We start from the raw sequence: 26,325 nt of genomic DNA on the forward strand, positions 1-26,325 counted from the left end.
GTCTGACCTGAAAACACTCAGTAGTCAGCCAGGTGTTCCTATTCAGAGCCCAGTGAGCTTGCACTTGAGATCAGGCACATGGGTAAGGCTGATATGGGGGTGACAGTGAACCACAAATCTTACAGACCCAACCTCCTGAGAGAGCTGAGCTGGTCAGAATGAGAAGGTGCTCGCACTGCAGCCCTGCATTTACTATCCAAAGGGACTAGAAATGACTAGAAACTGAGAAAAACAGGCCAGTCGCAGTGGCTCACGCCTATAATCCCACCACTTTGCAAAACAGGCCAGTAGCAGTAGCTCATGCCTGTAATCCCAGCACTTTGCGAGGCCGAGGCAGGCGGATCACCTGAGGTCGGGAGTTCGAGACCAGCATGGAGAAATCCCATCTCTACTAAAAATACAAAATTAGCCAGACGTGGTGGCACATGCCTGTAATCCTAGTTACTCAGGAGACTGAGGCAGGAGAATCGCTTGAACCTGGGAGGCGGAGGTTGTGGTGAGCCAAGATCACGCCATTGCACTCCAGCCTGGGCAACAAGAGCGAAACTCTGAACAAAAAGAAAGAAAGAAAGAGAGAGAGAGAAAGAAAGAGAAAGGAAGAAAGGAAAAGAGAAACAGGAAGGAAGGAAGGAAGGAAGGAAGGAAGGAAGGAAGGAAGGAAGGAAAAGAAAGAAAGAAAGAGAAAGAAAAGAAAAGGAAAAACGGTCCCTATGGCCCAGTAGACATGAATAACTGCAAGCGACTGGAGACCTGGTGCCTGGCACTGGCTTTACCCTGTGAGCTTCCAGGCCTCAAATTAGAAGGAGGAGGGGAACTCATGTTTGTCCAGCACTTCGGCAAGATCATCTCACTGACTCCTCATAACAACCCCATGAGATACTGTGGTGGTTTTAAACACACCCGCGAGTTATTCAACACTCTTCCCACCAAGAGGTGTGGTTTCTGTCTCTACTCCTCGAAGTCTGGGTGGGCTTGTGACTGCTTTCAACACAACAGAAGTGACACTCTGAGACTTGTAAGGCAAAGCCAGAAGAAGCCATGCAGCTTGCTCCTGGCTCTTTTGGGGCACTCGCTCTGAAAGAAGTCAGGAAGAAGTCTACTGCCATGGCAGAGACTCACAACATAGGTGCTGCGGTCAACAGCCCAGCAGAGCTCCCAGCCAATAGCCAGCATCAACTGATTGCTACAGGAGTGTGCCATCTTGGATATCCTTCCGATGGCTGCGGCCCCTGTTGATGTGTGACTGCAACCGAATGAGATACCCCAAGTGAGAAGTGCCCAGCTGAGTCCGTTCCAGAATTCCTAACCCACAGCACTGTGAACAAAATCAGAGTTGTTTTCTTTGTTTTTGTTTTTGACACAGTATCACTGTCACCCGGGCTGGAGTGCAGTGGCGGGATCTCAGCTCACCACAGCCTCAACCTCCAGAGTTCAAGGAATCCTCTCACCCTAATTTTTGTATTTTTGTAGAGACAGGGTCTCCCCATGTTGCCCAGGCTAGTCTGCAACTCCTAGGCTCAATTGATCCATCCACCGCGGCCTCCCAAAGTGCTGGGATTGCAGGCATGAGCCACCACACCCGGCCAAAGAGTTGTTTTACGTGGCAAAGTTCTGGGGTAATTTGTTGCATGGCACTAGTCATCAAAACAGATCTGTGGTGTTCCCACTTGAAACTGAGGTGCAGAGGGGCTGAATAACTTGCCCATGGTCACACACCTGGTAAGTGGCAGAATTGAAACTCAAACCTGGTCTCTCAGAATCCAAATCATAGCCCCTTCTCACGGTGCCCCCTGACATTTTCTCACTTCCAAGAAGAGAACATTCTTTTCAGACTCGACTAGTTTCCAAACCTGGCTGTGCGTCAGAGTCAGCAGTGGCGTGTTAAAGATAGAGATTTCCAGGCCCCACCCCAGGCCTACTGAGTCAGTATTTTCAGGAATGGGGCCAGGACTCCGAATTCTGAACTGGCACCCCAGGTGACCCTGAGGCAGTTAGTGTGTGAACTGTACAGTGAAACCCACTGCTCAGCCAGGTTATTACAGAAAACTGGAGGGGACCGGCAAGGTTTTCTTCAAAATATAGCAGTTTCAGAAAATCCTTCATGATCTGAGGTCATCTGCTTCAATTTCTTTTCTTTTCTTTCTCTTTTTTTTTTTTTTTTTTTTTGAGACGGAGTCTCGCTCTGTCGCCCAGGCTGGAGTGCAGTGGTGCGATCTCGGCTCACTGCAAGCCCCGCCTCCCGGGTTCATGCCATTCTCCTGCCTCAGCCTCCCTCCCGCATAGCTGGGACTACAGGCACCCACCACCATGCCCGGCTAATTTTTTGTATTTTTAGTAGATACAGGGTTTCACTGTGCTAGCCAGGATGGTCTCGATCTCCTGACCTCGTGATCCACCCGCCTCGGCCTCCCAATGTGCTGGGATTACAGGCATGAGCCACCACACCTGGCCTCAATTTCGACTTTCTTGGCCCTAACATCTGGGAAGTCTTTTCTACTCCCCCACCACTAAGAGACAGAAATTGATGGGAGGCTATCCAACCAGTAAGTACATTCGTGTGTGTTAACACCTTGCTAGGCTCTGTGGTCCCTGTGCTCTAAGAACTTACAACTGAAGCGAGCAGATAAGGCGTAAAGTCGTTTCAGAGCAACCAAATGATAAGTTTTGTGGCTGTGACAACAAGCACAAAGGCATCTGGGAGAATTAGACTAAAATGTAACTCCCTAGCAATTTGGGAGGGGCTCCGCAGAGGAGGTGGGGCCTGGAGCTGGGAGTCAGGGTGAGCAGGGGGATCACTCCAGGCAGGGGGCTCAGGGGCTGAGGCTCCCTCTGAGGGCAGAACAAGCAGGAGGGCATGAGTGGGCAGAGGGACTCACTGAGCTGCCCCAAGGGTGTGCTCTGTGGCAGCTATGGAACCAGAGGAGAGGGGAAGACCAGGACCAGATCAAAGAGGGGTCAGGGGACTTGAAGCCTGATCCAGAGTTTTATTTTCTCAGTTTCCAAAAGCTACTGTCATTTATAGATCAAGGACATGGCCAGGTGCGGTGGCTCACACTTGTAATCCCAGTACTTTGGGAGGCTGAGGCGGGAGGATCACTTGAGCCCAGGAGGTTGAGGCTGCAGTGAGCCATGATCACACCACTGCATTCCAGCCTGGGTGACAGAATGAGACCCTGTCTCAAAAAGGAAAACACCAAATACCAAAAACTAAAAAAGGCAGTCCCCCTTCCAGGTCTAGGCTAGGATTACTTACAGAAGATGGATCAACTCACACACCTTTGGAGATAGGAGCCAGAATCCTCCCAAATTAGATACTGAATCCCCATGGGGTCCCGCCATAAAACATATCTGCCCCAGTGCCCCAGTCTCTTTGCTTACAAGAAGTAAACCTTGATGCTGCTACCTTGAATTTTTAGACAGTGGATTCCTTTGATTAGAATCACTCTGGGCAACGGTGACGAGATTCCATTAACCATTGGAATCAATTGAACCAAGAGCTTTCCTTCCTAAAGGGAAGGGCTAGGTTCCAGTACTTGGCTGACTGCAGGGCCCTGGAGGAATTCATTGAAAGGAGGCCCGAAATTAGAAATCATCACTTTCTGCAGAGACACTTAGGAATCCCTCCCACATTATTCAAGGACAGCAAGAGAAAGGTGGGCAGAACTGAGGGGGGGAAAGGAGCTGCAAGGAAGAACGGGAGTCTTTGACCAGCTCACATAGCTTCATACAACAGATGAAGGTGTGTCCTGCACAGCCCGCGAGACCAGTTAAAAGTCTAGCTTTTAGTCACACCTCCTGGATCCTATGCCACATCTGTGCCACTCCAAGACATGCTTAGAGGTAAGCAAGGAAACTTGCTCGGTCTGGGGTCTCCTCTGATCTTTCCCATCTGTACTCTCCCTGCAAGGGAAGCCCCTGTAGGAAGAAAGGTCTCCATTCCATCATGGCTTTTTTATTTTCTTTTTTTGGTGGGGGGGGGGAAGAGTTTCATTCTCGCGCCCAGGCTGAAGTGTAGTGACACAATCTCATCTCACCGCAGCCTCCGCTCCCGGATTCAAGTGATTCTCGTGCCTCAGCCTCTCGAGTACCTGGAATTACAGGCGCGTATCACCATGCTTGGCTAACTTTTGTATTTTTAGCAGAGACAGGGTTTCACCATGTTGGCCAGGCTGTTCTCGAACTCCTGACCTCAGGTGATCTGCCCGCCTCGGCCTTCCAAAGTACTGGGATAACAGGTGTGAGCCACCGCGCCCGGCCCTTCATGGCCTTTTTGTCTCTCAGCATTGGGATGGCCGGTGGTCCATCTTCCCAGGTTTCCTGAGATTGGCGGCAATGACCCAGAAGCCTCTGGTGACATCATAAACCATCTCAGGGTGGGTAATGTAATTATTGCATGGATTTATTCAAATTTAATCTAAAACAGAAGGTTTCAACAAGGGTTGTTTTATCATTTGATATATGTGTTTGTATATATAAATGTCACAGCTAGAGATACATAGTTTTGGTTTGAACCATCTGTTTCAGATTGCATTACTCTTCCCAGTGCTTCACCTCGCCCTGTGTCCACACCCTTTAGAGGTAGAGCATGTCTCCTCATCCCACCGATGTCAGGTCACATGACTTCTTTTGGCCAAAAGACGTAGGCAGAAGTAACAGCGTGCAAATTTTGAGTCCCGGACTTAAGAGTCATCGCATTTGCACTCTACCCTGTTGCACTTTTGCCACTGTCACGAGAAGAACATGTCCCAGGTAGCCCACTTGTCCACAGAAGATGAGGGACACGTGTAGCGGCTTTAGATCCAATCCACACTTGGAGTCAAGCCCTGTTGAGCACATTCTAGACCAGTGAACCACAGGTGACCCACGGACACGTATGTAAGCAATAAGTGCTTACTGATGTTTTGAGGTGGTTTGTGATACAACAGTGTTGTGGCAAGAGCTTATTGATACATTGCCTGAGCACGTTACTCTGTCAATCCAAGACTCATACTGCACAACCTACCATCTAAAAGAACACTTGTTCTACCTGCTGTAGATTGAAATAACTACATAAAAGAACATTCCATCTCTCTCTAGCCCCATACCCTTCTTAATTCTTCCGAGTATTTATTACAACCTGCAATATTATATATTTTTATTGCTCATGTACTTTTTCTTTCCCTAGTAAAATGTAGTTTTATGATGTCCAAGATACTGTTTTTGTTCCTGCTATAAATGTCCAAAGCTTTGGTAGGCGTATAGTGGGTGTTAAATAATTATGTGCACAATAGATGTATAGGGTCTTTTTTCTCCTTGGTTCATATGCCTCTTATCTAATTTACATTCCTGTGTGCAGCTTAATGACTTTGCAGTAAGCAAAGTTGAGGAAGAAGAAAACTTTTTTTTTCTTTTTTTTGAGACGGAGTCTCGTTCTGTCGCCCAGGCTGGAGTGCAGTGGCGCAGTCTCGGCTCACTGCAAGCTCCGCCTTCTGGGTTCATGCCATTCTTTTGCCTCAGCCTCCCAAGTAGCTGGGACTACAAGCGCCCGCAACCACTCCCGGCTAATTTTTTGTATTTTTAGTAGAGACGGGGTTTCATTGTGTTAGCCAGGATGGTCTCGATCTCCTGACCTCGTGATCTGCCCAGCTTGGTCTCCCAAAGTGCTGGGATTACAGGCGTGAGCCACCGCGCCCGGCCTGAAGAAAACATTTTGTGGAGCAAAATCTGCAAACAGGAGACCTCCTAATTTTGTTCCTGATGAAGAATGAGTTCTTCTTCCCCAAGGAGCCACTCTTGATGGTTTTGGCCCTTAGAAACCACAACAGACCTCCAGAACTGTGGCAAACCAGCAGGTGGCTTTGCCAGTGACATCCAATATAACCACCACGCAGCTATATTTCCGTATACCGCATCAGGGGCTGTCCTCAACCATAGGAGGTTTCTGTGTGTCAGTTCACTGGGGGGAACTTCAAAGGGACTTATGTGGCTTCCAAGAGCTGTCAGAATGTTTGACTCTCTGGCATTGTGCCAGCATCACATGTTAATTAAATTATATGGCAGATACGCCACAATGTCAAGGTCACATATTATAGCCGTCAAAGCCTAACATTAGGTGCAGTATTTTATAGCACAGAGCAAAGTATACCTTTAAACAAATTCCTGGCCGGGCACGGTGGCTCATGCCTGTAATCCCAGCACTTTGGGAGGCCAAGGCGGGTGGATTACCTGAGGTCAGGAGTTTGAGACCAGCCTGGCCAACACGGTGAAACCCCGTCTCTACTAAAAAAATACAAAAATTAGTCGGATTAGTCGGGTGTGGTGGCACACACCTGTAATCCCAGCTACTCGGGAGGCTGAGGCTGGAGAATCACTTGAACCCAGGAGGCAGAGGTTGCAGTGAGCCAGTATCGAGCTATTGCACTCCAGCCTGGACGACAGAGTGACACTCCATCTCAAAAATAAAATAAAATAAAACTTAAAATAAAATAAACAAATTCCTTTATCTTTCCCAGTCCTTTCTTGCCTCTGGCTCTGAAGACATCCACCATTCGACGCTTCCTATGTGAAGAACATTCCAGACAACTTTGTCAGACTCTCTCTGACTTGCCAGACAGTGGAGGTTTCTGGGGTTGCACCTACTTGCTCTGTCTAACCCTTCTTGACTTTCTGACCTCAGGCTTTCGTGAGCCTAGGCTTCACCCTGAGGGAGAAGATCTTCTTATTACCGGTCTGTGGGTACAACAAATGCTAGCTCTTTCTTCGAAGATGGTTCTATTAGCAGGGCAGCAACTAGCCGGGCTATAAAAGGGAAGTGGACGGGGGAAGACGTTCCCTCCAAATATCTTTTTTTTTTTTAGAGTTTCGCTCTTGTTGCCCAGGCTGGAATGCAATGGCGCAATCTTGGCTCACAGCAACCTCCGCCTTCCGGGTTCAAGCAATTCTCCTGCCTCAGCCTCCCGAGTAGCTGGGATTACAGACATGCGCCACCACACCCGGCTAATTTTGTATTTTTAGTAGAGACGGGGTTTCTCCATGTTGGTCAGGCTGGTCTCGAACTCCCAAGCTCAGGTGATCTGCCCGCCTCGGCCTCCTAAAGTGCTGGGATTACAGGCGTGAGCCACCACTCCCGGCCTCAAATATTTTTTTTAATAAGCACAGCTAGAAACTCTCCATGAGTGGAAACTGGTCACAAGAAGCCCCTGCTACTTATGTGCTGAGTGTGGGCAATCCTCTCACTAGAGAGACGACTATGAAGTCACATTCCTGGTTTTCTTGGGTCTCTGACGGTTACCAAGGAAAACTCGGAGCCCATCAACTCGGCCAAATGACTTACATGCAATCACCAAAGCAAAGTTAATATCAAATGTGTTTCAGTCTCAAGTGTCCCTAACACCTATTAAGCACTTTCTAGATGCCAGGCACTGTTTTATTATTTATTTATTTATTTATTTATTTATTTATTTATTTTGAGACACAGTCTTGCTCTGTCACCCAGGCTGGAGTGTAGTGGCACCGTCTCGGCTCACTGCAACCTCCGCCTCCTGGATTCAAGCGATTCTCCCGCCTCAGCCTCCCAACTGGCTGGGGTTACAGGCACCCACCACCACGCCTGCCTAATTTTTGTATTTTTAGTAGAAACAGGGTTTCGCCATGTTGGCCAGGTTGCTGTCGAACTCCTTACCTCAGGTGATCTGCCCGCCTCGGCCTCCCAAAGTGCTGGGATTACAGGCATGAGACACCGTGCCTGGCCCAGGCACTATTTTACATGCTTTACGTCCATCAACTAATCCTCCCAACATCATTAAATATATTGTATCATTAACCTCCATTTCAAAGATGGGGAAAGTCAGGTGGCGAGAGTAACTGCCTCAGGTCACACAGCTGGTCAAGTCGTAGAGCCAGGTTTCGAACCCAGGCAGTTTGGCTCCCCCATACTAACTACGACATAGTCTTCGCTATTTAATCCTGCAAGCTTTAGGAAATGCCCGCTATGCACAAGGCACACAAATAAGGTGCTGGGGGCTGGGAGGAGGGGGATGAACAAGCAGGCAACATGTCTACTAAGGAAAAGTACTCCTAAGTAACAGTTTAAGATAAAGTTAAACTAATTCAGATCTTTGAAGGGGTTTTGAATTCTTTCCAAGGGTAGGCGTGTTGAATAAATATAGTGCCTTTGAAAACCTGCCTTCATATATGGGTGTTCGTTGTACTGCTCTTTCAAGTTTTCTGTGGGTTTGGGATTTTTTTCAAAATAAAATTAATATATATATTTAAAAGAATCAGCCTTAATAGGCCAGGCGTGGCGGCTCATGCCTGTAATCCCAGCACTTTGGGAGGCCGAGGCGGGTGGATCACGAGGTCAGGAGATAGAGACCATCCTGGCTAACACTGTGAAACCCTGTCTCTACTAAAAATACAAAAAATTAGCCCAACATAGTGGCACACACCTGTAATCCCAGCTACTTGGGAGGGTGAGGCGGGAGAATTGCTTGAACCCGGTAGGTGGAGATTACATTGAGCTGAGATTGTGCCACTGCACTCCAGCCTGGGTGACAGAGCGAGATTCCGTCTCAAAAAATAAAAAGAAAAAAAGAAAGAAAGAAAAAAAAGAATCAGCCTTAATAGACTATCTTGGGAAGGGTAAGCAATAAACTGGGAGCAGTGGTTGCCTTCAGAGAGGCAAACTGAGTGACTGAGAAATGCGGGCAGGAGAGGCACCAAACATCCTTTTATAGCCTTAGAATTTTCTGCCAAGTGCAGGTGTTACCCATAACATCTGCCGTGAACTTGATGTCACCTGGGCGGACCCTTTGGCGAGAAAGCATGGAACTCCCAGCTCCCAAGTCCCATTCAGCAGGTCAGCCACTGGGAGTCTGAGGGAGTCTTTAGTTTCCCAGCTTTATGTGTAAAGTGGTCAGAAACACACCATCAGCCCTTTGGCTTAAATATATATATTTATATATGTCTAAGTGGGGTGCAGTGGCTCATGGCTGTAATCCCAGCACTTTGGGAGGCTGAGGTGGGAGGATCACTTGAGCCCAGGAGTTTGAGACCAGCCTGGGCAACATGGTGAGACCTAGTCTCTACAAAGAAAAAGAAGAAAAGAAAAGAAAAATGAGCCGGGTGTGGTGGCACGTGCCTGCAGTCCCACCAACTCGGGAGGCTGAGGCAGGAGAAGCACTTGAGCCTGGGAGGTCAAGGCTACGGTGAACTGTGATCACCTCACTGCACTACAGCCTCAGCAAGAGATAGATGGAGACCCCATTAGAAAAACAAAAACAAAACAAAACAAAGCGAAAAACTAAGACTGAGGAGTAATACCAGGGATTGCTCTTTCTCCTGGTTTTAGTGTAAGCACAATGAAGTTTTCAGCTCCATGGGGCTTATCTCTCTTGGGGAGACTTTATGTCCTCTAAGGAGGGTCCTGGGTCCTGTTAACTGGGGGTTTCCCCGAGCCACCCCCAACAGCCACAAGCACAGTGCAGGACAGACAAGAGAGGCTTGAGCGAACGTTTGTTGAATCACTGACTATGCTGTGTTCACCATCCACGAAGGACCATGTGGTCCAATATCCTTTCTATTCGTATGTGTGGGTAACCCTTGGAGCATGGATGTCACACTTACGACAAGTGAGCAGTGATTCTCAGCACAGAATGTGGTATTTTTCTGTTGCACAAGGTTAAACAGTGACCAAGTGTCCACAATTGCCCAACGTGGCCTGAAGCTGCCAGCCAAGGAATTGGGTCACCCCCGGTTCACTCTCAGGGGCTGGGGGATCCCCGTCTTGACCCACTGGCAACCCACTCACTCTTGGGAAACTCTGGATGAAGGGATTTTGGAAGCCATTCCTTGGCTCTTGGAACTAGCAACCCACAACCAGAAGGGGGAGGGGGTGGTCTGAGAGGGCTGCCAAGGGGCAGCAGGGCTTCCTGGGGCTTGGGCTTGCTCTGGGGTGTGCCCAGGTTTTTGGGGGGCGACGGGGCCTGAGCAGTGGGCTGAAGAGGGCATGCTGCCAGCTCTGGCTGGCCCAGAGCCAGTAAGTCTGACTGAACTTGGGCCAGCCCTGTTGGCCCACAGACTCTGGAAGCTGAACTGCTCCAGCGCTCCTCGGCCTCTTTGTTTTCACTTCCCCACAGCTCTCTCTTAGTGTTTAGGAATGTGCTTTGAAGGTTCCAGCGTGTTTCGCCTCTGCTTAGGGAAACCAAGAGCAGAGACTGGGTCCAGGCCAGATGGCTTGAGGAAGGGCACCTGTGATCACACTGAGAGCGCCCCAAGGGGCAGGTGGAATGCAGGGGGCACTTAAGCCAGCCTCCTTCTCTGCTGGGAGACTCCATGTGCAGTGCTAAACCTTGGAGATTCTCAGGTTTGTTTTGTTAAGGGAGGCAGTATTCCCTTACCGGCTCCCCCAGAGAGCCTACATTTGTCCAGGAGCTTTTGGGGATAAGCTGTGCTCTTCTGCTTTTTCAGGGCAAGAGAGAGAGCTGTAGTGTGTGCTTTCCTAGCTAGAAAAGTTGCCTCCTTCGTTCACATTAGAATAAGTTTCCTGGTCTGCCTAGGGCAACAAAGTCAGGCCCTCCAAGGAAGGGGAAGTGAAGACGACCTCTCTGGCACTCCCACCATGGGGAGGACAATCATCTTACAGGCGCAGACGCTTAGCCAGATAGGGTTTGGCTCAGGGAGGCCATAGAGGGGTCCATTGCTACAGGTTGCCCTCTGGCCTCAATGCCCACCTGTAAGCCGCTATCTTCAAAAGTGGAACCCAAAATGGTTGGCTTCCTCCTCCCATTCCCCAGCCCCTTCACCCACTGTCTTTCATGGCCTTTGTCACCAGGCACATATAAAGGGAAGGGTCTTCCCTGCTCAGTTCTTGGAGGGCTCATAGTGCTGGTAGCCCCCTTTGATGCCCAGCATAGTGCTTTGCACACAGCAAGTGCTTAATAAATGCCAAATGACTGAAATACCAGGCCTCTTCAGCGACCAAGAGCACTCTGGATCTTTCTCTAACCAGAAGTCACTTTCCTCCTCTGGCTGTTTTCTGAAGCTGGGAGCTCTGGGTTCTGGTCTCACTTTTGCCACTAACATGTCACCCTGAGCTAGTATTTTCACCCTCTCAACTGATTTCCTCCACTGAGTTAAATGGGGCTCAATTAAAGCCCTGGTGGCTCTTGTATGACATCTGCACACATTCTTGTTTACCGGCTGACATTTTAGCGCCAGGTTGGGTCACTTCGATCCTGCCTGGGCCCAGGTGCTAGCAGGGTCTTTAGTCTTCAGCTCAGGGTTCTCCCCTGCTCCTCCACCGTCTGTCTGGCTTCACAACACACACCTAGTCCTTGGACTCTTGACACAGCTGTTCCTATCTGTCCCCATGGCCATTTATACAGCTCCAGCTCCTGCATGAGGGGGCCGTGGCACATAAGCAATAACTCCGATGCCACAAGGGCACCTGAGTCATTTTTCTGCAGCCAGCACTGTCTGTTTGGAGCTACAGCAGACCTCCCTCCTGCCCTGTGGTGACATAGGCCCTGTTCAGGTCTGTGTGGGCTATGGATTTTTTCTCCGATTTCCATTTCTCTTTGATTTCAGCACCCAAGTGAACATGCACTCCAAGGCTCTGCTGAGGGTAAACAGAAAGCACCATCGCAGGGGTCCTTCCTCCTCTCTCTCCGAAGATTCTTTCTCTTCCTAGGTAATGACTGCTTTTTCCTCCCAGCTTCCTCTCAGCCTACGTATATTTAGTGCACGTTGCCCTGGATAGAGTTTAATTAGGCACCAATGCACCCAGGGGCAAAAACCAAGGACCCCTCTCGGGTTGAGCAAATGGGGCCAGCCTCCCCTGGCTGGTAAGTGATGAGCTGCCGGCAGGTAGAGGAGGTTGCCCATTCTCAGCTAATGATCGCCTTAGGCACCAAGTGATGGAAAATCCAGGAGGACTGGCGAGCTGCAGGGGGCAGCCAGGGACAATTGTATGGACCAGTTTAACACGGCTTCCGGAGGGATGGCAGGAGGAATGCTGTGTGTGTGTGTGTGTGTGTGTGTGTGTGTGTGTGTGTGTGTGTGTGTGTGTGTGTGTGTGTGTGTTTCCTGGTCTCCTTTCTCTCCCCTCCCTGACTCCTTTCCCTCTCTCTTGCTTTCGGTTTTCTCTTCTGTTTCTAGCCCACACGAGTTGAAATTAGAAAGGTCTTTGAATTCATTTATTTGTTTTAATAAAAGCAGCCTTTTTAAGCAGCATATTTGTAGCAATTGAGTGTTAAACTAAACACCAAGCCAACTAAATGTGTTAGGGGGAAATGAAAAGTCGGTTTACAAGAAACATATAATTAACACGTCCTTTGACTTTCCCTAAGCCTTTGTCTGGCTGGGGACAAGACAGAGGAACCATAATCAACTTTAGTAAAACGAAAGATCTTATCGAGGCCAAAGGGGAACAAAAAACTTTGGAGTAGGAAACAAAGGCCGAAGAGGGGATTCTTGAGTTATAACAAATATGTTTAAAAAATACATCTTTTGGCCAGGTGCGGTGGCTCACGCCGGTAATCTCAGCACTTTGGGAGGCCGAGGTGGGCAGATCACGAGGTCAGGAGTTTGAGACCAGCCTGGCCAACATAGTGAAACCCCGTCTCTACTAAAAATACAAAAAAATTAGCCAGGCGTGGTGGCGCGTGGGCGTGTGCCCGGTAATCTCAGCTACTCAGGAGGCTGAGGCAGGAGAATCATTTGAACCTAGGAGGCAGAGGTTGCAGTGAGTCGAGATTAGGCCATTGCACTCCAGCCTGGGCAACAGAGCAAGACTCCATCTCACAAACAACAACAACAACAACAAATCTTTTGTTTCCTAATTTTTGGTCATCAGCCATTTTCTCCTTCCCAATAGGAATGCTCCGGTTTGAACTCTACCTGTTAACGGGGACAGATGGTGAGATCTGGAGGGGGAGAGGGAAGGTGGTACAAGGAACCTGCAGGAGACACGTGGCAGTATCAGGAGGCTGATAAATCCAGGCTAATGGAAATTACTATTGCACAACACAAGAGTCTTCACGTGGCCTGACTTTCAATAAACTGTTCCCCTTCTCACTCTTTGGAAAAAGTGAAATAAGACATTAGACTTTCAATAATCTCATATGGTGATGATCAACCGAAACCTGGGGAAGGTGGCCAATTTATAGAAATTGTATCTGCTTCACTGGGTGGCTGTAATCAGGGAGCTGAAAAGAAAAAGGTGCTCGCCTTTGATGTGTGAAGTTGCCCCAAAATCACAAACGCCAAAAAACACTGGCTGTACATGTGGGATTTTCAAAGGGAGAGGGTACTCGGGAGAGGCCTGTGTTAGGTGGATCATTGCCGGGACCTGACCAAAGACATATGTACATGTCCAGGCCACATAAAAGCGATTTATTTTTATTATCTTTTGGCTATTTTAAGTTGGAGTTTCCATCTTTCTTATATGTTTTATCACCAATGAAGTTTATTTACTGAATTAACTTTTAATGGACCCTCTACTTTGTTCTTCAGAGTTGGCTTCCAGGACTTGCCCCTTTTTAGCCAGGATTCCTCTTGCCTTTGTGACCCCCCTCCCCTCCAAATCCCAATCCTGGAGGTGAACGGCTCAATCTCTGTTAACTCCTTGCCTGCTGGTGTCTTTTCTCTGTAGCTACTAATCACCTCCTTTTGATCACTGCCAAGTTCTCAGGTTGAAGGAAGGAGAAAGGACCTCTTGACCATTCTGGCTGGCTTTCCACATGAGCCTGAAAATGTCGACAAATTTGAAACATCTGCCGGGCTGCTTTGGTCTGATTGCTAAAATATGCCGACCTCAACCCCCCTCCCCCCGCCCCTTTTAATCTGTTTCATATTCACAAATTAAGCATTTAGTCTGGGTAATAAATCAGGGCGGTTTACGAGACTCACACGAGACAAACAAGCGAGAAGGGCGCAACACAAGCCCCTGGAAACGGAGTGCACAGAGCTGCCAGGAGTCGGGAGCTCCCAGCGCTCGAACGCGGAGAGCAGCCCAGCGCGTCCTGACACGCCGCCAGCACCCACACTCTGGCCGGTCCCAGAGCCGGCGGGGTGGAAGGCGCAGGGGAACAGCTTCGGCCTGGGTCCACACCCCTGGAACCTTCCGCGCGAACACGCGGCGCCCGGCCCGCCCCAGCTCTGGACAACTCGGCTCCCCCGCCCCGCCAGGGAGTGGCCGCTGGCAAAGGCGACAACCTCACCCGGCACACACCCTGTGGTGGGCCCATTAAGCCTCTCCCAGCCGAGTCGAGAAGGCTGAATCCTCCTCCCCCACCTCTTCCATCCGGCAGGGCTCGGCCTTAAAGATCCCAGGCCCACACTCACCAGAGAGGCAAAAGAGTCCCCGTTTAGGTCCACGTGTGACCTCCACTAAGCCTGGAGGCTACCCCCTCCCCACCCCAATCTCTCCGTGCTGCCTCCTCCCAGGTTTCGGTCTCAGCAGCCACAAAGCTACTTTCAGATTCAGATAGGGGTGGGGGTCTCCTGGAGAGCAGATCAAGGTTTAAGAGCGGCTGGGGAGGGTAGCAAAGGCACACACAGGGTCTAGGCCCCCTCTGCAGAAACCCCGGCCCAGGCTTTTGCGACCACCCAAACTCAGGGGGCTCCAATCTGTGCGTTTCCCGCCCTCCCCTGTGCAGCAGCGAGAAGTGGACCTGGATTAGGGGTCTGGGACCACTCGCAACCTACGAGCTTGGGAGACCCGGGTGGGGAGGGTGGCTCCAGGGTCACCTCGACCGGGCCTCTGTCTCCCGGCTATGCTCAAGTTCCCTGTCGACTGGCGTTCTCGATGCTATCGTGGGACACGGCGGCGGAGAGGCGGAGGGCGGGAAATCGGGAAGCCTGAACATGTAGCCCACCCCGGACCTAAGGGGAAGCGTAGGAACAATTCCCCACCCTGCAATACAGTACACGTCGCCCTTCCTCTTCCCCAGCACACATTCCGACTGCGAAAGCCATTACCGCCAGCGCGCGAGAGACTTTTTAAATATTTACAGCCCGCTCTCCGCACGGTAGCCTGATCCATCTTGTGGGCGCGGAGGCGGGGCGCGGGGCTCCGCTCCCGCGGAGGCACGGAGCCGGGGTTGGGGAGCCCGGCGCCTCCCCCCACGGTCCTGAGGTCCCCCCTGCGCCCCCACCGTGTTTAACCCCCAGGTGGGGAGAGGCCCCCGAGACTGCACACAGCGCGCCCGGGGCCCTGCCGGGGCCTGAGCGGGCGGGGGACAGTGTCCGGGAGGAGGGAAGGCCGGGAGGCTGATTTAAAGGTTCTCACCGGGAAGCGAGCGAGGCACAGACCTGAGAGCCGCCGCGCGGTGAAATCCGAGGAGCTCTCTTGGCGAGGAGGGGCTGTCAGAGGCCATTTATCTCTCGCCAGAGTGGAGGCTCAGCTCCCACACCGCCCGCGAGTAACAATGGCAGCGATCAGCAGCTCTGCACGCGCTTCAGTGCATGAATGGATTGCGGAAGATGCCTGCGCTCCGCTCGGCTCAGGAGGCTCTAGGAGCGCCCCCTCCCCGCCCGCCGCGCCTGCCCCCGCGGCCTCCCTCGGCCCTCCGGGCGCCTCGGGGTTCGCAAGTTGGGCCCCGCGGCGCGGTCACTCTCACCCAGAACCCCCGCCGCCGTTCCCAGGGCCTTGGCACCTCGCCACGGAATGTCATTAGGGGCTGAAATTTGACACAAGCCTTCCTGGCCTCCCCAACGCAGACACCAATGTCAGCCCCCTCCTTCCTTCGCGCCCCTCGCCCCGGGCGGCAAGTTTACTTTCAAGGAGTTGGACCGTGTTTCCGCCGCAATGGCCGGCGGCGTGCGGGCCCGGGAGGAGGGAACGGGCTCGGAATGGTTCCTTCACCTGCTCGGCCGCCTGGGGTGTTTGTAGGTCCCCGCTGGCCCCCAGCCCTAGCGTCCATACGCGGCGCTCCCCCGCTTTTGGCGGCTAATCCACCGAGAGTCCCTGCGATCCGCACATGCACGTGCACTCTGGACACCCTCGTCCCAGCCCATATCAGCAGCAAAATCATGTACCCAAATTCTCTTTCTCGGCGGCTTACAGTCTTGAAAGTTGGGAGCGCGCCACAGACCTCGAGGTCTGCCGCAGAAATGTTCCCCCTCAACTCTGCAAAGTAGGTCTCATTAAAAACAAAACAAAAAACCCCTCCAGTTTCGGCCTAGGGCTGAGAGCAGAGAGAAACGCAGTAAAGGATACCCCAATCCCTCTTGAGTTTGTTTTGGTGGAGCTAAACCAGAAACCCGGGGATATTTCTGTTTGGGGGATCGCCACGCCGGGATGCGTCTGCCTAAGGCGAGGTGGGGAAGAGGGGAGCCCAAGAAGTGGACTCTCGCAGCGATCCAAAGGCAAAGCCAAGTACCCCGCGGGAAGAGGCCGAGCTGACCCAGGTTGCAGGAAGACCGCCACATGTGCGCAAAGACGCACACAGAGAGGCAGAGCGCGACCCGCCGACCTAGGAGACTGGCAAGGACAGGCGAGAAGCTGGCAGCAAGACAAAGCGGGAGGAGAGACCCAGGGAGGCTCGGCCGAAGACCGGAAAACGCAGGCAGCAGCAGCCGCCCGAGTCCCGAAGCGGAGGCGTGCGCAGCCAGGCCCAGCCTGGCATAGCCCCATTCTCACACCTAAGGACGCGGACACAAACTCTTGGCATGACCTCCTGCCAGGGCTTCGGCCTACAGTCGGCTGGGGCCTTCCCAGCAGACAGTGGGGTCCCCAGGGGTGGTCTTCAAGAATCCGGGCCCTTCTGGTTTCCGCCCCCTCCCTGAGCCCAGGACAAAGGTATCGGGTTTGAGGAGCTCGGAATGTTCTCAGGGCGCCTACAAGGCCATCAGAGAGCTGGTGCCTCCACTCTCAGGACCTCGGGCAACTTTTTATCTGACTTGGCGGCGCTGGAGGGCTGCCACTTTCCACCGCATTTCCATGTGGCTTTCCCAACTGCAATACCCTGAAGGCACTGCCCACACCCTAGCCTTCCAGCAATCGGGATTCAGGCTGGACTTCCCATAACCAGAAACGGTGTAACGTGAAGAGACTCCCAGACTCAGGTTCCCCTCGACCCCTCTCCCGCTTGTCCGCACACGGGGCCGATCAGCGGCCCCCACTCACGGCCCCTCCCCGCGGGCTCCGCAACCCACGGCCGCAGCCACCGAGTGTGCTTCTCCTCCCTCCCGAGGCTGTTGGCTTTGCACACACTTGCTGCAACCACCCCCACCACACACTCAGTCGTTTTCACCCTTCCTTTCTCCCTGCTGGGCCTCCTGCAAACCTGATTGCCTAGCCTGGATGCAGAGTCCAGGCAGGGCAGGAAGCCTGGGAGATCAAGCAGAGGTGGCCGAGGAAGCAGAAGAGGGGGCCCTTCATGGGGGAGGGGGCCCATGTCTGAGAGAGAAAGAAGGCAGCCAGGAGACACAGCCTGCAGGAGAGAGGGAGTATAAAGGGAAAGCCAGCACTAATCCCTCAGCCTGCCTACGTGGGGCCTGACAGTTTACAAAAGCCTTTTCCCCGAATATTATCTCATGTGCCGCGGCAGCCTCACCACCAGGGCTGTGAGGGAAGTAGGGCAGATAGCATCACCGCCATTGGCAAAGAAGAGAAATGGGGCCCAGCGGGTTGAGAGAGGTCTGCGCTAAGGTCACGGAGCGAAGAGTGGTGGAAGAAGCCCGAGGCCTGGGGTTTCCTGCCCCAAAGTTAACTTTCCTGTTCCATCGTTGTGTATGTGTGTCTGGGTGAGCATCTGCGTGGAGGGGAAGGACTGCCGGACAGGAATGCACAGTCCAGTTAGGGAAGTCCAGGAAGGAAGAACACAGCCCCACACCTCTTCCTCTGCCCGGGTCTCATACAACAGCCCCTGCTCTTTCCAGAGCAGCCTGGAGCCGGCCCCCCACCCGCCTGCCTGGGGGGAGCTGTTAGTGCCTGGCTGTGCCTTCAGCAGTGCCGATTTCAGAGATCTCTTATCCTCTGCTCCGCTCCGCTCAGCCCTCTTCTCAGCCTGTCATCCCCGCCCCCAGCCTCGGCTGCAGGATGCCTTGCGTCCAACTGTGGTTTCCGGGCAATAAAACAACTATTAAAGTCTCAGGCACGGCTGGTGATTTGCATCACATCCTCTTGTGCATGGATTCAATGTTTAATACACAATATTGAATACGGATATTAAAAATCAATAGCTGAGGACCCCTGGGGAGGCAGCACAGTGCGATCCTGCTTCGGGAACACAACCAGCTCTTCTAAAAAGACAGGAACGGCAAGTTCAGCCAAGCTGAGCCCAGCGCCAGGGGAAGAGAGGAGTAGTGGATGCATCTCAGCTTCCTGATATGCTTAACTGCGCCATTCCCAAGTCGAGCTAAAGGGAGGCCAAAGGAATGGTGTGCCCTTAGGCTCTACTAGCTTTGAGATGGGAGAGTGGGGAGGTATGGTTTGTTTCCAAGCAGGGTACCAGCCAGGTGCACGGAGTTGCTTTTTTTCCTTGCTGTTTGCACTTTGGTTTGGTTCGAATCTGAGTCTTACATGCAGGCACTCAACTCTTCCCACCATGATGGCTCCTTCCTGGGCCTCATGACATCCATCACCATAGGCCCCATGGGGAGTTCTTGGCATAAGCTTTCAGAGAGATGGAACAGGAATCCCAATGGCTCCGAATATGCTTTGCACAGTAAAAAAAAAAAAAATGTGAATGCATGATACCAGGCTCTGAGTTGCAGAGTCTTCTGAGGCACTCCTAACCTTCAGAACAGAAATCCTCAGGCCGTGTGACCTGCCTAAAGGCCTGGTGATGACTGAGTGGTGACAGAGGAAAGGGGATGAGGAGAAGGCTGGGACATCGAAGGATTCCTGCTCCAGAGCCAGAATCCAGATTGTCCGTTAAACAGCCAGGAGAAAAGTAAGCTCCCAGGATGCATAATTATCTTTTCAGGCCTGAAGATGAACATACATTACTCTCTTCTTTATCAAAACATAGAAATATACCTTACCCTAAACAGAAACAAGGTTCTCACAGATTGATGGGGTAGGAGTGAAGGAGAATAAACATCTTTGACAGGATTCAGTTTTTTTCCACTGTGGAAAGGGAAGAGAAACTGACATTGGGAAACACACTTAGGTTATCTGATTGGAATGGCCTGGGGGATTTTAGATGCCAAAAACTATGTGAACTTGGACCTACTGAAATGTCATCTTAGATACCAAATTATAATAATAATTTTGTCGATTCATTTTTTATCATAGTTTAAATCAATAAGGATTGAGTTGGAAATCTTGCTCTGGTTATAAATAGATGGAGAGAACACCTCAGGAAAACTCTAAAGTAGTAATTTGGGTAAAAGTTAGAAGTGGAGGAAAGACGTGGAAAATGACAGTTAATGAGCCTGTGGCCTCCACTCTTTGTTCCCTAACAGTTGTCAGAGAACCATCAAAGGGAGGGAACAGGCGCCCTTCTCAGAACCGTCACAGGAAAAGCAGACATTCTCTGGCTGCTACAGATCCCCTTGATGGTGCTTCCTACACCCAGCCTCCTGGGAGTTTGCCTATGTGTATTTATGTGTTTCCGGGCTGGGGAGTGTAGCTACTTTCACAAGATTGGGCCCTGAGCCTGTGAAACCACTAGCGAAAGTTCTACCGCGAGGAAAAGCCGTTCTATGGCAATGCTGGAGACCAGGAACTGCTCTGGCATCATCAACATATCTTTGTGATTCCTGCACTAGCAAACTGCTTCACATCTTCCCACCTCAGCCATGGGGCTGAGCTCTGGGCCTCTTACAGATCCATACAGGCGAGACCTTTTGCAGCTAGCATAGATGTGTGGCTAGAGCAGGAGACAGCTGGCCAAGAGGAAAGGAGGCTAAGGCTGGGGATGGCGGGGGAGGACCAAGGCCCAGGGGGGCCTCCTGGTACAAGCTTAGAACTGACCTAGCGTGGGGGAGTTGTACCTCCAGAACCCACTAAGGGTGGTACGTACCCCCTGGACCCACCAGGTACTCCAAGAGGAAAAGCATCCTTGTGGCATGTGGGTGGGTTAGGCCCAAGGCGCAGGTGAACTCTGCTGCAGGTGAACTCTGCTGCAGGAGGAACCTACACACCTAGTCCCAAATGCCCAAGTGCGGAGGGGGATTTGGGGCAAGTAGGAGGGAGGGGGTTCTTTCTGCCTCCCATCACCTCACCCTTCTGTAATGTTTTCCTGGAATGAACAGAAGTTGCCAGCAGAGTTGTTCCTGGAGCCCCTCCGGGACTGTCACTACCTCTTGGTGTAAGACAGGGAGGACCATGGCTTTCTGCCGGGAGGATCCTCTGGCTAGTACCGGAGCCTTGGATTCTGGCCCGAAGCCTCACTGTTCCGTTAAGACTTTACCTCCCTTCCCACGTCTCGAAGAAAAACACCCCCTGGAACTGCTGGGGTGAACTCGGAGCCTGAGGCCAGGGTCAGCTGTGGGACCGGTCCCCACCACCAACAAGTTGCTGGCCGAGATAACAGCTGTGGGAGGGGGAGGGGAACGGCAGGCAGCCACGACTGAACGGTTGCGATCTAGAAAATTCAACAAGAGGCCGCAGCGGTGGCGGCGGCGGCGGCTCCAATTAGCTGAGCCAACTGGGGAGGCAGAGAGCGAGACGGCGGCCCCGCCGATCGTGCCCCGGGCGAGCAGGCAGGCGGGGGCGCGGGGCCTCGGAGCTGCCCCGGCGGCCCTCGCTCGGCCCCTCCCGCGGGCTCTCGGAGCGCGCCTGGTGTTTACACACTGTCCTTTCGACATGGGATCAAGTTTCAGGCCGCGCTGGAGGCGCCAGGGGCCGGCCACAGGCCCAGGAGAGGGGAAGAGGTGGAGCGGGATCTAAGGCAGCGCTGCGACGACGAGAAGGCCTGGCACTCATGGGCAAAGCTAGTGCAGCGGTCCCCACGGGGTGGAGTGGAGAGAAATCCACTGGGCAGGGTGGGTAGGGGCTAATGGGGTTGCAGGGGGTTATCCGGAGGGAGAAATACCTCCAAGTCACGAGAGTATCTGTCTTTCGCTCACTCGGGCGGGGGAATTTAGTCCTGCAAGGGGACAGGCGGGGGCGGGGGTATGCTCAGAACCCAGGCGCTTCGACAGCCTCGAGAGTCCCTTGTGCGCTCTTCACCTCTTCCCACCCCGTCCCTTTGATATACTACCCGATCCAGGCCATTGTTATGGGGAGGGGTATGTGGGCCGAAGGAACTCGAGGTTGGAGACCTGGAGCTTCCCAGCGCTGGCCCTGGCGCTGCGGAAGCATCGGGTGGAGTGCCGGAGGGCTCGCCGCTGCGCATCTCCTCTGAGCTGGCAGCCAGAGGGTGCCCCACGCTGTCAAGCGGCGGCGGGTGAGCTTCCAGCAGCACAGGCACACTGTAAACAGCCGCGTGCACGCCCTCCCCGCCCGGCCTGGGAACCTCACCCAAACACCACGCCGCTTTCTCTCGGGCTACCGGGCGAGGCTTTTGTGGCCAAGCCTAGGGGAAGGGGGTCCCGACCCTACCCCCCGGGCCCGGGCCGGGGACCCAGCGTTCCGAACCTGCAGGAGTGCGGGGTGCTGCGGGGCGGGGAGGGAGTCAGCGCCTGCCCCCTCCTCACTGAATGTCTGCTTTGTTCCGGAAAACAAGAGAAGCATTAGGCGGCTACCCCCGGGGAAACACAAAACTTCTTTTTGAATCTCGGGAAGGGCAGTTGACTGCGTTAGGGAGCTCCCGAGACAGAATGAGGAAGGGAAAAGCCGAGAGGGCGGGAGAAGACAGACTTCTGTGGGAGGCCGATGGTCAAAGTGGAGGGTAAAACCGCTCAGGGTGACCGGGCTGGAGACCCAGGAACCCGACTCGGCGCGAAGGTGCCGCGCGAGTTCCAGCGAGCAGCCTGCCCGGCCAAGTGGCGCCTGCCCAGCCGGCGGCCGTGCCAGCTTCCTGCCCTGCCCAGGACCGCGGAGCAGTCGGGGACGCCGCCGCAGGCTGGCTCAGAATCGCAGGACAGCGGCGGGGGGAGGGGGTAGCCAGGCCGCAAATAAACTCGGTCTAGAGCTTTCTACACATCTCCGCCCTAGACGGGTGCCCGGACCCCGGGTCTGTGAGGCGTCGGCTTTGGCCTTCCAACCTGGGGGTGCGCGGGGAAGCCAAGGCCCAGGGGGCACCCCCACCCTCGCTCGAGGCCCGAGGGTGGGGGACAGCCGAGATGTCTTTGGTCTTGTTTGATGACCGCTTGGCGGATCTGCTCCCATCCGGGTTCTGCCGTTCCGAGGGTGCCAGGTCAAGGCTACCCAGGCCAGTCTGAGCAGGCAAGTGGATGAGCAAAAGCAAATCTGTCGCTCCTCCGACCGCCACCCCTAAATTAGCCCTTCCCGCATCCAAGGAAGGGGAGGGCACCCAAACTCTACTCCACCCCCCGCGGGGCGCTCCCTCTGCCTCGGAAGCTGAGACTGAGAGCGAGGGTTTTCCCCCTTCCCCTGGGCTCGCTAGGTTTCTAACTTCCTCTAAACCTCCCTCCTCGCTCCGAAAAGCCCCGAGGAGAGGAGCTAAGAGGAAGCACGCCGCTAGTGTGCAAAATGAAGACCATGTGTGAGGACGGCGGCATCAGAGTGCAGCTGCGGGGGTTGGGGGTGGCAAAGGCCCCCGCGCGGCCGGAGGCTCGGGGCCGCTGCAGCCAGAGCCTCTGCTCTGCGTTGGGGACTCGGAGCTGCAGCGAGAGGCAGTGGAGAGGCAGGGCTGGCCTCGTGGCGGGAGGCGAGGAGGGGGTGCGAGGGCTGCCGCGCCGTGGGGGGCAGGGGGCGGGGACGCAGCCCCGGCTTCCTGGGCCGCAGCTGCGACCGAGGGCGCAAGAGCAGATCGTGCTCTGCGGCGGCGGCGGCGGCGGCTCGGGCCCGCCGCGCTCGCATCTGAGAATCAACAAAGGGAGGCGGCGGGCGAGCGGGGGAGGGGCGCCACCGAGCGTTCGCTGGCTGCTGTGGAATAATAAAAAATAATTAATAATGATAATAAGAGAAAAATCCCCCGGCTTTCATGGCTCTGGGTTTCCGTGTGGCTGCAGCGGGAAGCGCGCTGTCCTTGAGGCGGCCTCTCTCGCCTGGCCTGCCCGCCCCTCCCCCTCCTCCCCTCCCCAGGAACCAGGGAAGAGAAAGGTCTGCAGCTGACAAATATTATCCATTCTCCCCATCGATCGCGGAGTGTACAGATGTGAGCGCTTGATGTGCCCGCGGAGCGGCGGATCCTCCCTGCTCGCTCGCTCTCGCCCAGGCTCCTCTCGCCGTCCCCCTCCTCCCCCTTTGTTCTCCTCCCCTTTCCCTCTCTTTAAATAGATTTCAGGGCGCTGCCTGTTGGAGAGCAGCTGGCGATCTCTCCCGAGAGAGGGAGCGAGCGAAGCCCGAGGTGCCCTGTCACCAGCCTCCCCTCCCCCACTCCGGCTTTTCGCTACGTTCCCCCCCCACCCCACCTTTCTCCAGTTTCCAAAATAGGAAACACCGGGAACACCCACGTCCACTGCATCGCGAGTCTCTGGGAGCCTTTGGACCCCTCGTGCTGTTCCTTGTGTCTGTCTGTGCAGAGGAAGGGGAGTGCAGGGAGGGGACCCAGGGCCGCGGCAGAAGAGCCAAGGGTCCGGATCTTTCCCTGGCAGCAGCAGGGACGCAGCCTGGGTCACGCTAAGAGGGTACAGTTTACCCATTAGGGAAAGTCGGCGGAGACGGCCCTTTTATTCCTCTTCTGCAGATGGCAGATTAAGCCGGCAGCGCCCGGCCTCAAAGGGACCGGCTGCTCGGGAAAGGGTTAACCCGTCGGCCGGTAATCGTGGACACGCGCGCACACACACACACACACACGCACGCACGCGCGCGCGCGTCCTCCCCGCCTGCCCGAGCCCCGCCGCGGCCCGCAGTGCGCCCGGGGCTGGGGGAGTTGCTGCGGGGGGGTGGGCCGGAGGAGGGGCGGGGCGGGCTTAACCAGGCCGCTCGACTGAGCCGGGGCCACCTCGCCGTCTGTCATTTAAATGATTGTCCTCCGCTCCGCTCAGTGCGGTCAGTACGGGCTGTTAACAGGCAGTTGCAATCAGTTTCCGAAAGGTCAGCCAAGGTCCTCCGGCTCTCGCAGACGGAAGGCATTACGAAACCGCTTTTGTATCTGCAGGCACTTTAGAAAAAGAGGCGAGAAGGGGCGCACCGCAGTGCCGCGGCTGCTGCGACCGGGGGAGAGGGTCGGGGGCTGCGGGGCGGAAGAGTCCGCACCCCCGCGGCCAGGGTCAGGCGGCGTGGATATCACCCGCGGAGTGACCCAGGGCCTCCAGGTTGCGGTGGGGAAGCAGGCAGGGGGTGGGGAGCAGGCGGCAAGGGAAGGAGGAGTGGGAGGAAGTGGGAGAGGCGTCCTGGCTCCTCTCCTCACCCGGCCAACAGCCCACACCCGGACCCAGACGGGAGCGGGCGGCCTTGGGCGCGAGGAGACCACACTCGGACTCCCAGGCCCTCCTGGCGCCTGGAAGTAGGGAGGGGGTGTGTCGGGGGGGAATACCCTCGCCGAGCAAGCGACTCCCAGCGCGGCGTCTGAAGACGCCGCTGCCTCCGCCGCTAGAAGTCGTCCATCAGCAACCAGTCCAACCTGCCAGTGATAATGTGCGATCAACACCAAATCACCCCCGCCAGGCGCGATCCATCATCGCAGCGCGCCGCGGGCCCGCGTGAGGCTGACTCGCGGCTGGGGTGGGGGGGCGCGGAGCAGGAGGCGGTCGCCCAGCAGACCCGGACTCTCCACGCACCTCGCTGCCCCTCCTGGAGGCCTGCACCCAGGCGCTCATAACTCTCCAAGTTCCCCAGCTACAGAGCGAAAACCCAGTGGCTCCGAGTTCCCGGGCACAGGTCACTTAGGAGTCCGCGCGTCCTCCGCGCCCTGCTATCGTGGTCACACCCTGCAAAGCCATCCCAGTCTCGGAGCTGCCCTACCCATCCCCTCCCCCTCCTCCGAGAAACCGTGGCTGGCAGGAAATTAATATTTAATATCGTGAAATTGATTAAAGGGCTGGAAGCCGGCGATGGGTTGGGGGGAAGGGTAGGGACTCCTAGCGTAATTAAAGATCTGAGAGTCGTGGCCGTTCCTTGTCCGCCCTGGCCGCACGTGGCCTTTGTGAAGCCGAGGCGGGGTCGGATTGGGCTGAGCCTGGCGAGCCGGGGTCAGGAGCCCGTGCAGCCTAGGTTCTGGCCCGCGCGGCCGGGTTTTTTTTGGGGAGGGGGCGAAGGGCTGGGGCAGCACAGCAGCGGATGGGCCTTAGGGCACCCGGGGCTGCGCGCAGAGCCACTCTTCCCCTGCCTGCCTGCCTGCACCGTGGGCCGCTGGAGCCCGAGGGGCGGATGCTACAGCTGTTTGCTTGCTCGTACGGCGCAGAAGCGCCTTTACTGACCAGGTGGCCTTGAGGGCGCACCGCCTCCCCCCACAACCCCCCCTTCTGCAGCCTCACTTTGGGCCCCGCTTCGAGGCGCCTCCCCAACCCCTGACAGAGGTCTTCTGGGCCCCCCACGAAGCCCTTCGGGAAGGGAGAGTCAGGTTCACCTTTCCCCCTGCAAATTGGAAATCCTTGGGCTGACACGGCCCGGGCCCCCCTGCCGGTTCTCTCCTGTCCAGGCCCCACCCTGGTCCGCTCACGCCTGGGGCAGCTTAACTCGTTCAGCTGCGCTGCAGACGGGGCCTGCTCCTCGAAGCCGCTGTCTCCAAGGAGTCGTCACCGAACCAGCTCGGCCAGCCGCCTGTCCTGCCGTTTAAGGTTACCGCGCCTCCCGGGAGGGGCATCGGGACTGGACCGGGCAGGAGGTGGGTGCAGCTGAGGCTCCCTGGCCACCCGAGCTAGCGCTAGGAGAGGAATTCGGTGTGCAAAAGGTCAGCGGTAACCCGTTGGCCCTGGCTACAGTTTAGAAGTCGAATGGTTGGCTTGGTGGTCGGGTGACCCCAGCTCACGGAGGCCTGGCTCCAAAGGGCTGCTTTGAAGTTTTTCTTGCATCTGATTTTTTAGTGAAGCACTCTGAAAAGTACCAAGTGTGCAGAGGGGAGAAAACACAAAACACATCAAGCTGCGTTCTTGGCCCTAATCAGGGGAGCAGGAAGGCCCTCCAGACTCCAGGCCCGCTGTGGGGAAGGTCAGGACCACAGAGGATTAGGCCCAGTCTTGGGTTTATTGCTATACTTGAACAAAGTGCCGGGGGCTGCCTAAACTGGAGCAAGAGAGAGGTAATTAAAAGAGGGCCTGCACAAGGAAGTAAAGGCTGGTGTGGCTGCTGCCCAGGGTAGGTGGAGGAAGTGTTTTCCATAAGAATAACAAGCTGGTGCAAATGTCATGCAGAAAGACTATTTCACCAAAACAAAACCAAAA

The 26,325-nt window shown here is 54.5% G+C and overlaps 2 protein-coding genes across 12 annotated transcripts in view; both read right to left on the reverse strand.

Annotated features, from left to right (window-relative positions):
- The window catches only part of BCOR (BCL6 corepressor), a 127,496-nt gene that overhangs the window by 80,490 nt on the left and 20,681 nt on the right, over positions 1–26,325 (reverse strand). For 4 of the 11 annotated variants that reach the window (XM_077988363.1, XM_077988354.1, XM_077988359.1 and 1 more), the window contains exon 1: positions 15,292–15,623. The exons of 4 other annotated variants lie outside the window; for them this stretch is intronic. The gene's annotated coding sequence lies outside the window, so the exon portion shown is untranslated. Of the gene's footprint in view, positions 1–15,268; positions 15,624–26,325 lie in introns of those variants that run through there. 3 more of the 11 variants (XM_077988365.1, XM_077988356.1, XM_028842388.2) reach the window with 1 other exon arrangement.
- Positions 24,005–24,811, reverse strand: LOC144338498 (uncharacterized). The gene is made up of 2 exons (XM_077988367.1): positions 24,724–24,811; positions 24,005–24,566 (listed from the first exon to the last, which is right to left on the reverse strand). The coding sequence occupies exons 1-2, from the start codon at positions 24,760–24,762 to the stop codon at positions 24,039–24,041; spliced, it is 567 nt and encodes a 188-aa protein (XP_077844493.1). The 5' UTR covers positions 24,763–24,811; the 3' UTR covers positions 24,005–24,038.

The sequence above is a fragment of the Macaca mulatta genome, chromosome X (assembly GCF_049350105.2).
Source record: "Macaca mulatta isolate MMU2019108-1 chromosome X, T2T-MMU8v2.0, whole genome shotgun sequence".
NCBI lineage: Eukaryota > Metazoa > Chordata > Mammalia > Primates > Cercopithecidae > Macaca > Macaca mulatta.